Here is an 18,765-nt window from a genome sequence, read left to right as displayed (position 1 = left end):
TTATGATATGTCTAGTATAATGATATGGCATGTTATGATATGTCTAGTATAATGATATGTCTAGTTATGATATGTCTAGTATAATGATATGGCATGTTATGATATGTCTAGTATAATGATATGTCTAGTTATGATATGTCTAGTATAATGATATGGCATGTTATGATATGTCTAGTATAACGGCAAAACAAAATGCCATTGAAAGAAAAACTTTATAAAAGTCTTTCCATTTACTGATAGGAGTCTTTTGTTAGCTTTAAACAATAACTTTTGGAGTATCGTTTGACTTTTACCTTCTGTGAAAGTTGAATATCACATGAGCAAAACATGACAAAGTTTATGTCTTAGGTTTAATTTAGATAGCTACCAACAATTTTATGATTTTACCAAAAATATTTGAATAGTTCTATGTATATTTTTTTGTGTTAAAAGTCAGGCTTTTGGCTGTCTATCAAAAAGTTTGGTAAAATTATACACTTATTTAGATTTTGAAAGGTTTTTGTTACATATATTAAAGTGATTTTAATAAGTTTAACTTAACTTAAAGGTAACATAAAGGATTTCCTTGTCTTACTTAACTTTTAGCTTGTAGGTTCACTTTTTTATATTACCCTACAGGGGGCTTACACTAGAGGAGTGAGAGAAAACCAAAAAAGGTTTCTCTTCACTTTTTTCTTTCTATCTTTCTAGCTAGTCGCACAAACTTTTGCCCTTGTTCTACACTTGTATTATACTTTTTGCTGTGTGATACTTAATTGTAAGTTAACGATGTGGGGCAGTCATACAACTTTTAGAATTTAAAGAACAAACAACAATTATATACTATGATTATAACCAGCTATACAAATCATATAACAGCTATAATGGAATTTTTTCAAAAATATTTCACTGTTGGTTAACTCAACATATTCGACATGTTCTTTAATCATGAACTTTTGTGTTTAATTAAATATTCACTTCATGAAATAAATTATGGCTGCTCACCAGAAACAATACTTCTCATGATGGACAAATGACAGATGTTACAAACCATATAATGGCAACATCTTACAGCAAAACATTAAATAAAAATGTCAATAAGAAGCATAAAAAAATATTAGTTCTGTATAAGTATTAATCATTTGTTCCATGTCACTAATTCATAGTAATACATATGATAATATTATAACTTAACTGCCAATCAGTACAATATGGGAAATCTTTGGAGCAGATTTATTCCAAGTTACATAAACGATTGAAATTTTAAATATTGAACTTACTACCACGTAACATTTTACTAATTGATGTTTCCTTAACATCCAACAAAGCATTCTCCTCATCAATAAAGGGTTTTATTTCTATACTGAAGTCTTTCATCACTTCCATATTTTTCTCCTTATATCTTATTTGAAGCTTGTAATTAGTCCTACCTCCAACAAACACACAAATTAGAGCTTATAATATTGTATTCACCTGAAAAATGATTAGTTATAACAAGGTTTTAATTAGACAGTATTTCAAAATTTCAGTTTCATTATGTAATATTAATTAGTTGTATATATGTTTTTATATATGTTACATGTTTCAGAGAATCAAAATTTCAATACTCTTTATGATAAGTACATTTCTATAGTTTTATGTGTTATAATGGAAGTTACAAAGCAACCTAACAGAATGTTTAGCTCCAATGTTTTATTTTAATGCATTTTATTTTCATTCTGGAGCAAATTGTTAATACCCATAAATAACAAAGGGCATTATCGTCATCAGACTACAAACAATAATCTGCCACAATACCAGATTACTGGTCAATACAGGCACTCACACATCATGGGATGAATTTTTTTGGGGCTATTTGAAAATTTTCTAACTTTGGTGTTTAGATATTTAATCCCTTTTCATCTTATTTTCACATAAGGTGCAATAAGCTGGTGTAACCTATTGAACACATTCAGTATTTCTATATGCTTGAGCAAATTTTTACGTCTTCATTGTTTGTTAAATCATGTGCATATGAACTAGTTTTGTTTGTTACTGTTTTTCACATTGGGCCTTGCTTAAAGTTTTTATTTTCCATCTTAAGAAAGTCACGGTCTTTCCTAAGTTTCTTAATCAAAGAAAAAGTAAGAACAAAATAAATGTACATGCTATATAGGTAGAGTTTTCATTGAGACTATTAAATTTTGTACTAGTACAATTGGAGCTGGCTTGGTCTTCAGGTTCTTCAAGTAAATTGTCACTGACACTACTGCCCAAATTAGCCCTTTTCTGGTATCGAGCACCTCTTTCAGTCTCTTCGACAGATACACGTTTCTTAATGTCATATCCCAGGTTGAGCTCTGGGTAGGGGTGAGCATCTGAGGGCCTTCCATCCACAAAATGTTCAGAGCAGACCCTGTGGTCTCTTTTGGGTTCCAGATAGCTTGGATTCTGCTTTGATGTTGCCCGGCAAAGTGCCTTTATCCAGAGTTTCCTACCCTCAGGATTCTTCTTTTCTGTAGGAAAAGTGAACAACCTGTAAAATATAACAAAACAAGTATTGAAACCAGCACAACTTTAAGCAAAATGAAAGTGAAATAATATACAAGTTTTTAATATTCTCCCTGTACATGAAGCAAATATCAGCAAAACTAGAAGTAAATATGAAACAAAAGATATTTAAACCATTTCATCTTTCAGTAAAATTATAATAAAACATTGCCAATTGAATTGCACATTGTTTGAAAATTAGTAAAATATACAAATACTCACATGAATGGGGGTGAGCAATTACAGAGTGTTGAGTCGTGTTCCGCTTTGTGAACCTCACACATTTTCTGTTTCCACTTGAGAAGTCTGTAGTCTCCATTTGTACACCCAACTGCATAACAATGCCGAGAAGTGGAGCCTCTTAAAGCCATTATGCTGCAAATAGTTAAAAAATATATACATTTGAAACATATTTCACCACGTACAGAGACACGACAAGAAACATTTAGCAGAGACCAGGGTGTCAGTTCAAATTGTCTGGACCAATAAAGATCAGTGATACATCAACTGATAGCTCTCTTCATGCTCAACTTTGGTCTAGGTAGTTTCATTGAATCCAGAAGCATTTACTATTTCAAAACACACAAACAAAACTTCAAACCATTTAAAATTCTTTTTTAGCCATTGAATTTGTAGAAACAAAGCCATACAATAAACTTTGTGGTGTGGATTACATAATGCATAAAGTGATACATAGATGTGTCTGCCCAAATCGAACCAACAGCATGTCACAAAATATTGAATGAGAAATGAAAAAAAGACTACACATAGGCTTAGCAACAAGTTGTGTTGCATCATATCATTGGGCGTAAACGGACAATATTTTATCCTGACAAAAGTTTGACATAAGTCATATTATTGGATGTGGCCAGAGTGAAAGAATATGTGCTACAATAATTTAAGAAAGAAAAAATGCTAGATACACTGGTAATAAAATCTAGGAAAACTTTAATTTGACCCAATTTCATTTGCTACAATAGTCTATGATAAATGTGGTATCAACGATGTATCATTTACATCATGACATGATGTAGAACAGGTAGAGGTTACTACTGGTACATATCTGTCAATCATGGCATTTCAAATTTACAACCAATGTGATTACAAAATCTCTCCTATACTTTCATAGGTACATAGCTAAGCTCATACTTCATTATTAACATTTGGTTATTGCCAATTTTCTTTGCATTTATCCATATAATATGAATCCATGTGTATGAGTTCGAAATGGATAGACTTTATAGGGCCTACACTTTATCTTGCCATGACAAGGATATCACGCAGTATCAGTTTAACAGGTAAAGCAATAACTTGATATCAATCACTGTAATTTTGTTAGCATTGTTCCAATGAGAAGGTTGCATAGAGCAAAAGGTCGATTTACAGGTACGATTTTTAATTGTTTTTCATTTGTCATTAACTACATAATTGAACTTGCAGTATAAATCTACTATATTTAGTACTAATTTGACTGTAGAATCCAATGTTGTGTGAATTTTTTTTGTTATTTTCGTTATTTAAAAAATCATCGAAACCCGCTATAGTCTATACAGAGTCAGATGTAAAATATAGAGCTAGTTATTAACTGTAATATATGCCTAAAATACTTCTATTATCGCCCATAGGGCTGTAGTTATCCCACTTATTTTTCTCTTAAAAGACACAAATTCACTATTAAGCCTTACCTTTGGAAGGAGTGAGGTTTGATAAGTTATTTTTGTGTGTGGATCTCTATATTCAACCGCCTGATGACTTATTTAATAGCTGTAGTTAGGGGTGGGATGAATGAAGAAAATCTGCTTTGTTTACTCGTCAAAATGCTCAGCCTCGTTCTCGCGACGACCTTGATACACCATGTAAGGAAAACACTATCTCTGTCTGTTTATTACTTGGTACTCTAGCTAGCAGCGCTCAAAATGTATAAAAAAAAATATTGTTTTTTCGTTGTAACTGTAAGATTATAGTGTTATATTTTTCAAAGCTATGTCAGTAAACATAAAAAGTAATCTCTTCATTCTATATTTCCAAGGAAGACGACAAACAACTTCAAAATTATTATTACTCCAGTCGACGTTTAGGCTTACGTCTTTTTCGAAGGTCTTTCAACGTCACAGGTTACAAAGCTATATACAAATTCCACAATTTCTCATCGACACGGGCTGTAAAGCCATTATGGGTAATTTCTCCAATAAACAAATTTACGAAAAACAGTTGAACATCAATCTATGAAAAATCATTAATTAGCTTAGGATATTTCTTTCTTTTCTAATACAAGAGTACAAATTGAAGGTAATAAAGGGAGGCAGGAAGCAGCTTCTAAAGATAGCAAATAAAAATAAACAAAATATACTATGTTTGGGATAGGATGTTCTTTACTTTTGCCATCTCTGCATTTAATATGTAAATGTTTCTTTTGTGCTCAGTTTGGACGTAAAAGTCGCTTAAATAAATAACTAAACTTTACCCACTATAACTGCATACGGGAAAGTATCCATTAATTCTCATTAAACGTGTTATCTTTCATGAAAGATAATTGAGAATGTACTTGTGAGGTCTCTAAATAGATAGCTTTTTTTTTCTCTACGAATAAATGATGTAATGACCAGGAGGCCTGACTGAATTAAAGTCACTTGCATGTGGTGCATGCCGTGAGTAACCTGGCTATATTGATGTTATTGTAGTTTAGTATTTAAGGCCAGACTTTTACCTATTATGCGGATTTATTCAAGATTTTGGAAAATTTGATATTGTGCGACTTTAGTTTAACTTCCAGAATTTTCACTTTAATGTGTTTAACTTCCTTTTTGGTGTACCTTAAAGGGAGTTTGTAGTATATAAATATATGGTATTTGCATGTGAACTGATTTAATTGCAAGCATCAAATAGTTGGGTCAACTAACAACAGCAGATATGACCCATATGAACCACTTTTGAACATTAGTATTAGTGCACTCCAGTCTTTGTGTTGTGCAAAGTCCAGAGCGTTTTTTTGTCACAGAATTCAGGTACCACTAGCTGTAGCACTCTCAAAGCAACACACATCATAGGTTAATAGCAAAAGTATAGCACACTTTCTTTCACTTGTAAATATTTGTAAAGGTGCAATAGGGTACACGAATCTGTTCTATACTCTATTTCTATTGCAGGTCAGGCTTAATCTTGCTGAACAACAAGGAATACCTATGCTAAGTTAGGATTCTTAAGTTACTCATCCCAGAGCTCCTAAAATGCATGCACCCAATGTTAGTCTTTTAGTTCATAATTTTACTTTCTGTGGCAGAAACAATCATGGCTTCTTCCTACCGCATGGTGTACAGGATCATAATAGTCCACGAATGAACACCTTTGTGTGTCGCATGGCTGGATGATAAACTATGACAAAGTAACATTCGTACAAATGCCATTATCAAATGTGCTAGCATCTCCTCTTGGTTTATTAACCACTTCAGCAAAACATAAATCACTTGGATGGTAAACTTTCTACCATACAATAGTGGTAGTAATATTTTATGAAGAAAACCACCGAAAACAGCTGTTTATTTGTCATACAGTAACTGCCTTCAGGAGCCATAGGTGTAAAGCTAGCATATGTGATTATACATTCCACTCCACCCTACAAATGCAATAATGCTCCTCTGACTCCATTGTCACTGTCATTGGTGTTCAAGAGAAACTCTTAGTTTTAGCATAGATAGAGCAGCACTGGAGCATCCCCCCCCCCCAATAGCAAGCTTTAGGGATTGGAATTCCTAATCACATTCCTCACTCTATTAAAAGTGCACTTCCACTTTAATGAGAGATAATAATAGTGCTGCTATCTTTGAGAAGTTGGCCTTAAATAGTTGATAATATATGATGATACCAAAGGAACTGTGGATTATTGCCTCATAATGGGTCAAGACCAATCTCTCATGCAGTTATCTTAGCCAGGTCCATGAACACTTCATTTCTCCCTACAATGTGACTAAGAAACACCTTCATTTTTCACACGAGGGAATATTTTTCAGTTTCAATTTTAAACTTGCTTTCCCTATTTGCTGAAATACTATCTTCCGCTTCTCAGACACAGGCTCAAAAGTGCAACCAAATATTAAAACATCGTTGACGTAGACCAGACATCTCTCCCATTGCAGTCCCTTGAGTATAAGCTCCACCAGCCTCTCTAAAGTATGTGATACATTACACAGACCAAATGTCGTGACAAATAATTTATTTCTTGTGCTAAAATCAGTCTTAATCATGTTTTCATCATCCAGCTCAACTTGACAGTATCAAAATACTAGATTCAGCATGCTGAATGAATAGGAGCTTTCTAGTTTCTCACGACATTCATCTGCTTGCAGTAAAAGAAAGATGTCATTGTGAGTTACTATATTCACCCATCTACAATTAACACAGAACCTAGGCATACCTACCTCCTTCCCAACGATCAAACACTCTCCAAAGATTGCATGACTCCATCTTTCAACATCTTGTATTTCAGCACTTACAATCTCCCTTGTGCTCCAAGAGCACCAGCATGATGGTTATTTTATTGGATGTGCCTATGTCTATACATTACTGAGTCAGTGTTGTTCAATTTAATGGGTCATCTGTTCCCAAAAATACATATTCACCAACAAGTCAATGAATTGGGTCTATACTGTTACAAACATTATCAACCAATGACATCAGGTGTGTCAGTAGCCTCATATTTCCATTTGGAACAGTGTAATGTGATATGGAAATTAGTAATGCTAATGTTATCCCTATAGTTACCACTAATGTCAGTTATTTTCACTTCACTCACCATACTATCAACCATTCCATCATCCATAGTGCAAAGAAGCATAGGGATGTTGTCCCTTTTTGGACAAATGACCAGCGCTGTGTGCTTTCTGGAGAGGAAAATTTAATGCAGGGGTGCTATAACTGCATTAACCAGCACCAATATATTCAACTGCATCTGGATTAAACCATGATATACCACTTGTGTACATGAAGGTACTATTATTCCCTTCACCATATGCACTCATGTAGTCCTGTTCTTAGGCTTGATATACTTTTTTTTCTGTAGGCAACACCTCCTAGACTGAGCCAGAGATCCATCTTACCTCTAATGTATAATCTACCACCATTCACAAGAATGAAGTAGGTATCCATTGACCAGGGTCCTTACACCCATATTGGCACATACTGAACCACACCCAGCTCTGACATGGTTGGAATGTGTGGTGGAAGTAATTTGCTATGCTCTCCCAAGCCAGTTACAAAAATGGACTTGGGCTTCATCAGTTTTTCTGAAGCATTTGCAATAGCATCATCCACTTGTTGCTGGTCTTCCTGGACCTACTGATCTGATAGCCAGTACTGATAGCCTTGCCTACTTAGCTCCTTGCCAAAATACTAACTGTGTGTGTAGGCTGGCATCTGCTGAACCATCAGGTGAAACTGATAGCTCTGCAATCTTTCTTGCTTGACAAAGTATGGACATTTCCTCTACCATTGTTCCACTACTCCACAATCAAAGCAGAAACTTTTTTGCTCTTCCCGTTCTGGACAATGTCCAGGAAGAGGCATTAAATTTGTCTGCAGCATGTATCCCATGGGTAGATCATGCAACAGTATGTACCCTTGCTGCTGTGCATACATCATATACCTACATAGTCCTGCCCTTTCACTGAAGACCAGTGTGGCTACATCACAGTGCCAAAATTTGTGGTTGCCTGATTGTTAGCCATTGGTTGGACAAAGTACAATGTGCTGAAGATACCAGAGTAGCACCATCACTGGCATGATTGCCACTGCAGGCTTCTTCCTCTTCAATGGTCAGTTTAAAGTGACCACTTCAGAGCATATCATTATGGGCACTACTTCTGTAAATGTGAGGATTCTCTCACACCCAAATGTTGTTACATATGCTCACTGGGGATTCACTCAATAAACTTATTGACTAGGGTATCTCCCCAATTAGCAAAGGCCATTGTCAGGTATGCTTTCTTTTGCAATCAGCACAGATAATCAACTTAGACAGACAGTCCTTCTGCAATGATTCTCTTCTGAGTCTTGAACTCAGACCAATAGATTGCACTGAAAAACCTATTACTCATTCCATCCATTACAAGCAGTAATCTCCCAGAAATATTTTAAGAAGTGCTCTTGGTCCTCTTTTGCTAAACTCTTTAATATTATGAGAGTGATTTATTTCTCATTACTCAAATGGATCTGTACAGCTGGTTAAAGCCTCTTCCTCACTCAGTTCCTACCTATTTTAGGTGAAGATGCTATAAATTTATCCATGTAATATGAATCCACGTGTAAGAGTTCGAAATAGATAAACTTTATAGGGCCTACATTTTATCTTGCCATGACAAGGATATCACGCAGTATCAGTTTAACAGGTAAAGCAATAACTTGATATCAATCACTGTAATTTTGTTAACATTGTTCCAATGAGAAGGTTGCATAGAGCAAAAGGTCGATTTACAGGTACGATTTTTAATATTTTTTCATTTATCATTAACTACATAATTGAAATTGCAGTATAAATCTACTATATTTAGTACTAATTTGACTGTAGAATCCAATGTTGTGTGAATTTTTTTGTTATCAAAACCCGCTATAGTCTATACAGAGTCAGATGTAAAATATAGAGCTGGTTATTAACTGTAATATATGCCTAAAATACTTCTATTATCGCCCATAGGGCTGTAGTTATCCCACTTATTTTTCTCTTAAAAGACACAAATTCACTATTAAGTCTTACTTATTTTAGGTGAAGATGCTATAAATTTAACTACAACACTCAGATGGTTGGTTGATCCTAGTCTAGGATTACATGGTGCTAAGCTACTTGGGGTGATTCATCATCTAGCTCAGCACAACCCTAGGTAACATGAGCTGCTATTGAGGTCATGAGGAACTTTTCAGTCCTTAAAGGTATTTCACTACATGGTTCACAGTTTTCACCTAAGGGTACCCATTGTTTCATCTGGTGGGAAACAACTCTGACTGGTGGAATTTATCCATTGTGGCACATCAACCTTTCACCATTGATTGCTGGTAGTCTGTACCACAGTCCGTTTGGAGCACAGTTCTCTGACTGCTAATGTGTAGAAACATCCACACATGGTCTCGAGCCTGCCAAGGCATTCCACTTCAATGACTCTCAGTCATTTATGCTTATCTCTCACTGAGATCGGCTTTCAGGGGTATATTCTAGTGTGGGTGCTCCAAACATGGATAATTTTTACCCGCATCTGCAGGCTGAATGATGTCATGGACTTTTGTGACATGGACAAAATTATTATGTCAATGAAAGAATTTCTTGACTCGACATGCTTCCTGCGGCAGTTACACTCCATTAATCTCTCCCTATTGGTCATGAGTACTTCTGCATTTAGAGTAAGCCATTCTGATCGTAAATTGATTCCTGTAAACTGGATAAAACTCAAGAGGGCTAGTATACACATTATCAAGACATAAACTCCACAATAAATCCCATTGTCATAGCTTCAAAATTTCTTCTTCCTTACCTACTTATGATATTTTCAAGTGATCTGATTTCCCTACAAGTGTCAGATAGTTAGATTCGCTAATAAGAGCAGATTCAACTAGCAAACTTGTGGAGTAGTCTGCATTTTATAACTTGGGTGATAGAAATAATGAAAATAGGCAACTTTAACAAAATGAACACAAACTTTTTACAAAACATACAAAAGAAAATACACTGTACAGACTTGCTCACACACACAAAACCAGTTGATTCTACTGAATCATGATTAAGTTTGCAGAAGGTAAACATGTTAATCTCCAGTTAGAACTGAACTAAGAAAACATGCATCACTTCTATTGGTAAAATCAGCTTTCTTGTGCAATCGACACCTAATCACCCTTGTTTTCTCACAGAATTGGTCATTTGTAACACACAGACATTTTAAATTCAGCCAGCTAAATATATTATAGATAACAATCCTTTGAGCACAGATGCTATATGTTACTGTTATATCTTTTATCTGCTATACAAAACGAAACAAATAGAACAAGGCAACATCAAAGTGGAAGTTACATCAGATATTATTTGCTTCAATACTTAGTTTGGTTTGTTTTGAGCTTCATGCAAAGTTACTAAAATGGTATATGTGCTAGCTGTCCCTAATTCAGAAGTGATAGTCTAGAGGGAAGACAGCTAGTCAACACTACTCACCACCTAGTCTTGGGCTACTCTTTACCAACAAACAGTGGGATTGACAGTTATTACACCCCCAAGATAATGAATGGGTGAGTATATTTGGTGAACTCACAATCTGCAGATTGCGAGTTGAGTACCCTAACCACCAACCCAATTCAGCATTTAAAGAAGAACTAGAAGTATGAAACAAAAATTAATAGAAGAGCAGGAAGAATGGGACAAAAGAATAAAAGAAAAACTGAAGAAGCCTAAGAAGAAATTTACAGGAAATTGGAAGATGATCAAAGAGAACGTGACAGAAATTTAAAAGAGGAGCTAAAATATAGACATCGTACTTAAAAAATAAAAATAAATTTGATTGGAGACTAAATCAATGAGGCTATAGGGGGTGTACAGATTGCAGCAACCAGATTTCAGAAATGCAGAAGGACACTGACATAGTCAAAAGTAAAGTAAGGGAAGATATCAATGAGGTATAAAACAGCATCACTGAGGTGCAAAAGAACATTAGTTACAGAATAAAAAATCTGGAAAACGAATTATTCAATGGAAAGATTAAACCATCCACACGTTTTTGTTTGTTTTTTTCTGCATTGGTTCAAGAGCTATGACCAAAAATTCCATCTGCTATCTGATATGAAATGATATTTATTTGGTCTTCACCTATTCCCACTACTGCTGTGCCACTAGTTACTGAAGGAATATTCCAAACTATGGTGCTACCAAATAAATGTTTTTAATTTAGCTGGTCAATTAAACATTGATCAATAAAAAAAGAAACAGGCTATGATGGGAAGGTACCATGGGAGAGAAACCAAGCTCAGTTCGAAATCGTTTCTAGAGTGAAAGGGTGGAATAGGAAACAAGCTATTTGCTTTGCTGTCTACTTAAAAAGACCAGCTTTGACAAAATTAAATAATCTTCCAACTGAGAGCCACAACAACAACAAGCAAATCTTTGCTGTCTACTTAAAAAGACCAGCTTTGACAGCATTAAATAATCTTCCAACTGAGAGCCACAACAACGAGCAAATCTTTGCTGTCTACTTAAAAAGACCAGCTTTGACAGCATTAAATAATCTTCCAACTGAGAGTGACAACAACGAGCAAATCTTTGCTGTCTACTTAAAAAACCAGCTTTGACAGCATTAAATAATCTTCCAACTGAGAGCCACAACAACACAAGCAAATCTTTGCTGTCTACTTAAAAAGACCAGCTTTGACAACATTAAATAATCTTCCAACAGAGAGCCACAACAACGAGCAAATCATATCCATCAAATTCAGTGTCACAACAGAAAGAGATATCCAGATCAAAGTTTCAGAACAGGTTAGGGATAAAAAGCCCTTATCCAAACATGCAGAAGATTACAACAAATGGTTTGCCAAATTACCTTACCCAGATGTTCATCTTAAAATGATGAATTTGTTGGCACATGACCAATTTATAGATGCCATAGTAGAATACAATATGAGAATCAGATTTAAACAAAGTAGGTGTAAATCTTTAAAGGAAGTTTTGCAGCTAGTGATGGAAACTGAATACGCTAAGGTCAAAGATAAATAATTAAAGACACCATCTCAAAATCATGGAATTGTCAGACTGAATAATACTGAACTATCAACTCAAACTGTGAAGAACTAAAAGGACTGGTTAGACAGCTAGTTACACAAAATGGAGGGAATAAACCACTAAAAGTTATTCCACAAACACTGATACAGGTAACACACCAACATCAGTGATATTTCAAGAGAGAACTGAAAGTGGTTTCACAAACAGTGGTACAGGGAACTATAGGCAACACATCAACATCAGGAGAGAACTGACAGTGGTTCCATAAACAGTGGTACATAAAGCTAAAGGAAACACACCAATATCAGTGATGTTTGATGATAAAACGAAAGTGGTTCCATCAGTAGCAATACATGAAACTACAGACAACACACCAACATCAGTGATATTTCAAGAGAACTGAAAGTGGTGATTTATAAACTTCAAATTTTAAGAATAAAGTAGAAGTCAGTGATTAAATTTACAAGATGGCATGATTTGATTTATATTCATTAAAAAGTAAAAAAAACAAACATTTTGTTCAAAAATTCAATTGACTTGTCAACAGATAATAATAATATTCTTTTAAATGTTGATAGCGTAGTCAAGAAATCCTGTATTAATATTTAATTCATCTCAAAGCAAGTTACAAACATAAATCAGAACTACTGTTTTTACATACACATTTACAAATATTAGAATGCATTTTTTCATCAGTTGGATAGCCTCTATGATAGAAATATGTTTGGCTATAATCTCAATAATTTACCATAAGGTTTAAATTTCTTTGAACATAGCCTCTATGATAGAAATATGTTTGGCTATAATCTCAATAATTTACCATAAAGTTTAAATTTATTTAAACATAGCCTCTATGATAGAAATATGTTTGGCTATAATCTCAATAATTTACTATAAGGTTTAAATTTCTTGGAAAATAGCCTCTATGATAGAAATATGTTTGGCTATAATCTCAATAATTTACCACAAGGTTTAAATTTCTTTGAACATAGCCTCTATGATAGAAATATGTTTGGCTATAATCTCAATAATTTACCATCAGGTTTAAATTCTTTGAACATAGCCTCTATGATAGAAATATGTTTGGCTATAATCTCAGTAATTTACTATAAGGTTTAAATTTCTTTGAACATAGCCTCTATGATAGAAATATGTTTGGCTATAATCTCAGTTATTTACCATCAAGGTTTAAATTTCTTTGAACATAGCCTCTATGATAGAAATATGTTTGGCTATAATCTCAATAATTTACCATAAGGTTTAAATTTCTTTGAACATAGCCTCTATGATAGAAATATGTTTGGCTATAATCTCAATAATTTACCATAAGGTTTAAATTTCTTTGAACATAGCCTCTATGATAGAAATATGTTTGGCTATAATCTCAATAATTTACTATAAGGTTTAAATTTCTTTGAAAATAGCCTCTATGATAGAAATATGTTTGGCTATAATCTTAGTAATTTACTATAAGGTTTAATTTTCTTCGAACTTTCAGTCTTTAATCTATATATTAAGTTAAAAATGCAAAATATTTTATATGGTAAAAATATAATAATAGGAAGTAAAAATAATAAAAACATATAATGACCATTTAACCAATACCGTTACTGAAAGTAGCAAAGAATAGAGTATACCTTACGGAATGCAAACACTAATGGTTTGTTACTATCGTAAACTTAACATCACAACACTTTATACAATCCTCTCTAACAGCATATAGTAATCAATGAAAGTCAATTAAATTTCTCTGACAACTCTATATAAAGTAGTATAATATCCGAGATAAATTACAAACTTACATCAATTATTCAGGTATAAAATCAGGTAGCAGAATACAGACAGCATATGTTCATGAAAAAAAATTAAACAGAAAATTTAATCCTGAGAGTGCTTTCAGAGGTAATACCCTTTTTAAACTTACTCTATCAAGGTAATTAGTAGTTCATTGAGGTAATTATTTGAGTTTATCATTACATGTTCATTGTTTGATACTAACAAGATTTTAGTTGTAAACTTTCAATAAATAGTTATAATACATTACAGTCAAAGATATTAAGATAACCTTTTGCAATAAATATTGGTAAATTTTTAACTTAAATTCATAAATTAATCCAATAATCACACACACATAGAGAAAGGCTAAAACAACTTACACACTCCCCTGAAAGTTATATTTACTGAAATTCATAGTAATCATTTGTAGAATACAAGTAGTAGCAGAAGGTGTTCACAATCATTCGTGTGTACGTATCCCTAGATTCAGGGTATTCTATAGAAAGCTAATGAATAAATTAACACTTGGTAGAAATGACTTTACAGTCTTACAGCTCCTAATAATTCACTGTATGAAATTGCTATACTGTGCTAATAGAAACCTTCCAACAGTTATGAGTTACGAACAACACGTATAGCTTTAAACTCTGTGATTTACTTCAAAGTGAGAACTCGGGTAAAAGTGTGTATGACCAATATACATAATTATATGTATTTAACGTAAATTAACTGATTATCAGAAGTCTTAATCGTTGACACGGTTTAGTTCTAGTCATAGTTTTAATATTCCCCATTCTGGATACTCCTCACTTGTTTTACAAGGTGTATTTTGGAAGTCTGAACAAATTAGGAGTGGGGCCACTTAAAGGGTGAAATATGGTATTTATTTTGAGCTCACAATCTCTTAAACATTTCTGACACACATCTCTAAATTATAAGCTTACTCTCAGTGTGTATCTTTTGATGCATTTTAAGATTACACTTACTTTCACATTTCTTGCCACACACATCACAATTGTATGGTTTCTCTTCAGTGTGTATCCTCTGATGCACATTAAGACTACTTATACACACAAATTTCTTGTCACAAACTACACAGCAGTATGGTTTCTCTTCAGTGTGTATCCTCTTATGCACATTAAGACTACTTTTACATATAAATGTTTTGTCACACACTACACAACTGTACGGTTTCTCTCCAGTGTGTATCCTCTGATGTGTTTTAAGGCTACAACTACTAACGAATGTATTACCACATACTTCACAAGTGTATGGTTTTTCTCCAGTGTGTATCCTCTGATGTATGTTAAGAATACTTTTACTTACAAACTTTTTGCCACACACTGCACAACTGCATGGTCTCTCTCCAGTGTGTATCCTCTGATGCACATTAAGACTACTACTACTTACAAATTTTTTGCTACACACTTGACAATTGTATGGTTTCTCTCCAGTGTGTGTCCTTTTATGCATATAAAGACTACTTATACACACAAATTTCTTGTCACAAACTACACAGCAGTACGGTTTCTCTCCAGTGTGTATCCTTTGATGCAGATTAAGACTATTCTTACGAATAAATGTTTTGTCACAAACTACACAGCTGTATGGTTTCTCTCCCGTGTGTATCCTCTGATGTGTTTTAAGACTACTACTATAAACAAATGTTTTGCCACACACATCACAACTGAATGGTTTCTCTCCAGTATGTATCCTATGATGAATATTAAGACTACTTTTACATGTGAATGTTTTGCCACATACTTCACATTTGTAAGGTTTCTCTCCAGTGTGTATCCTATGATGCAAGTTGAGACTACTTTTACTTGCAAATTTTTTGCTACACAATTCACAACTGTGGGGTTTCTCTCCAGTGTGAATCCTCTGATGCATAGTAAGACTGCTACTACTTACATATGTTTTGCCACACACTTGACAATTGTATGGTTTCTCTCCAGTGTGTATCCTTTTGTGCATATAAAAACTACTTAAACACATAAATTTTTTGTCACACACAACACAATTATATGGTTTCTCTCCAGTGTGTATCCTCTGATGCAAATTAAGACTACTTTTACAAGTAAATTTTTTGCCACACACTACACAACTGTATGGTTTCTCTCCAGTGTGTATCCTCTGATGTGTTTTAAGACTACTACTACTAACAAATGTTTTGCCACACACTTCACAACTGTACGGTTTTTCTCCAGTGTGTATCCTCTGATGCAAATTAAGACTACTTTTACTTACAAACTGTTTACCACACAATTCACAGCCATGTGGTTTCTCACCAGTGTGTATCCGTTGATGCATGTAAAGAGTACTTGTACACACAAATGTTTTCCCACATACTACACAACTGTAAGGTTTCTCCCCAGTGTGTGTCCTCTCATGTATTTTTAGTTCACTACTTCTTACAAATTTTTTGCCACATACTAAACAAGTGTTACCTTTCACCAGTGTGTGTATTTTTTCATGTTTTTTTACAGCAACATAACTACCAAACTGTTTTCCACACCTCGTACAATTGTATTTCCCATCAATGTGTATTTTATGATGCACTTTTAATTCCCTATTTGTTGAACATTTTGTACCACACACTTCACAGCTGTATAATATTTCCCTGGTGTGTACGATGTTATGTTGTTGTAAGCTACGATTTGTCACGAATGTCTTTCCACAAATTTCACATTTGAAAGAATTCTCACCAGTGTGTATCATCCCATGTTGTTTTAATTGACTCTTTTTTGGAAAGTTTTTGCCACACACTAAGCAGTTGTACGATTTCTGCCCATGTATTTTGTTATGCTTTTTTAGCTCACTATTTGTTTCGAATTCCATGCAACACGTAACACATTTGTACAGTTTATCTCCACTATGAGGAATTTTATGCCTTTCTTGGTGATTTTCCCTTGATAATGTTATACCAAACACATCACCATCAGTTGTTCTCAGGGATTGATAACTTTTTGTTTCTGTAAAGAGAGAGATTTGTTTGTTAAATGATACATTCATAGTACTTTTTTTTTCACAACTTTTGTTTAGGATCTACAAATAAAAGATAGATTCCAAAAATATAACAAATAATCAATGTAACATGTATTAATTGAATAGCTTCCTTAACCCTTTTTACAATACTTTAAAAAAATAATATGTGGAAAATAACAAAATTACATTTAATACTAAATAGTTTTTGTTACGCACTGATAGCATAAACAACAATCCCTATAAAAATAATCTTTAACAGGGGTTCTTATGAACCTAAAATAATAACTGATTTAGAAGACTGAATTATGCTGCTATCATGTCAATTCTTTCAACAGAACATTTTATTTTAAAGTAAGAACATGTGGCAGGTTATAAACCAAATATAAATCTATACCAGTGATGTTTGAAAGTGCAAGGTAGAGAGAGTTAACTTGTTTCATTAAGTGAGGCAGAGCAGTTCTGTGTGACTTGGCTTAATGTAATATTGTTTAGTTTAACTTGACAAAATATCTACAATTCCTAAAAGAAACTTTATTTTTTCTAACAGTCCATAAGTATTTATTTTACATTTGATTTATGGCTGGGACCACTGTTTAAACATTCTTTTTGTATGAGATCCATCAACTGTACTTTACACCAACTTTGATGATTGTAGAGCTAAGGGGAACACGTGAAAAATTTCTGAGTAACACAGTACTGTTGAAATTTTCATTTCTAAAGCATAAATTATTATCGCCAAATAATATGAATAGTAATTTTGGTGATAAATGGAAATATCACTTTTTGGAAAACAAAATGATGCAAAAAAATTTAACATCACTTATCATTCTACTTTTTTTAACGTTTATTGAATGAACGTCAACTTGAATGATAAAATATCCTCTATACAACCTTACAAGAATCATCATCATCCTTTCCCAGGTATTAATTACCATTATATACAACATACAGATATGGTAACAAGAAATAATTGGTAAGCATTATATTAATTCTTTGTTTTTGTCATACATTACCTACAATTGTTATTCGGCATTGAAGCATAAAGATCAATACAACACGTTGAAATGCAAAATCATTTGTGTACACATAGCCAGAAAAATATATAGGACTAGAAGAGAGAAAGAGGCCTTTTCCTACCCATAAGCTTTTCTTCCAGCCAGTGTGAGATATGTCTGTAATATTGACTAGGAGGTTGACACACAGCCAGCATCTCAATGTACTTCTACAAATACTTTACACAGTAAACAGCCTTCCAAACTGGTAAGGCACAATCATAATGCTCATAGACACTGTATATCAACTTACACTGATGTGGAACATAATAATCATTAGATGTTGCAGCATTCTGCTGCTGACGTGCCCAATGATATCATATTTGTCAGAATGTGAGTGCATCTAGCCTTTTGAAGGTTAAGTGCTTCTATTCAAATACTGATGGTGTATCAGCTGCACGGTGGCACAGATACCTGCTAGCTCCAATGGTGGTGATGTCAAACAACTTGCTAATGTTTATAAAGACAAAGGATGACCATTCTTTATAATATTTCTGGCAGGACTGTCTCCGGGATGGAGAAACTCTGGGACATGTAGTAGAACATCCGATGCTGAAGCTGGAATGTCCAGCTCTCAATGCTTTGAAATATAACACCTAAGTTTCCCACTGAATCGACCCTCTCGAGAGCTACATGTTCCATAGGATTGATTTCAAAGCTTAAGAGGAAAATCTCATATTTAACAAAAGTAGTTTCCAT

The 18,765-nt window shown here is 33.9% G+C and overlaps 2 protein-coding genes across 9 annotated transcripts in view; both read right to left on the bottom strand.

Moving 5' to 3' along the window:
* The window catches only part of LOC106467855 (gastrula zinc finger protein XlCGF57.1-like), a 58,213-nt gene extending 53,830 nt beyond the window's left edge, over positions 1–4,383 (bottom strand). The window contains exons 1-3 of the mRNA XM_013928233.2: positions 4,194–4,383; positions 2,731–2,883; positions 2,175–2,494 (exon numbers count right to left, since the gene is read on the bottom strand). Of these exons, the coding sequence (XP_013783687.1) occupies positions 2,175–2,494; positions 2,731–2,879 (469 nt within the window). The 5' untranslated portion in view covers positions 2,880–2,883; positions 4,194–4,383. The remainder of the gene's footprint in view (positions 1–2,174; positions 2,495–2,730; positions 2,884–4,193) is intronic.
* Positions 4,384–14,888: 10,505 nt separating this feature from the next.
* LOC106467852 (zinc finger protein 271-like) overlaps positions 14,889–18,765 on the bottom strand; it is a 43,402-nt gene continuing 39,525 nt past the window's right edge. For all 8 annotated transcript variants that reach the window (XM_022396051.1, XM_022396052.1, XM_022396050.1 and 5 more), the window contains one exon: positions 14,889–17,001. In XM_022396051.1, the coding sequence (XP_022251759.1) occupies positions 14,954–17,001 (2,048 nt within the window). In that variant the 3' untranslated portion in view covers positions 14,889–14,953. The remainder of the gene's footprint in view (positions 17,002–18,765) is intronic.

The sequence above is a fragment of the Limulus polyphemus genome, unplaced genomic scaffold (assembly GCF_000517525.1).
Source record: "Limulus polyphemus unplaced genomic scaffold, Limulus_polyphemus-2.1.2 Scaffold2766, whole genome shotgun sequence".
NCBI classification, from domain to species: Eukaryota; Metazoa; Arthropoda; class Merostomata; order Xiphosura; family Limulidae; genus Limulus; species Limulus polyphemus.
The sequence above is the reverse complement of the archived record's forward strand: the minus strand, read 5'-3'. Positions and strand labels throughout refer to the sequence as shown.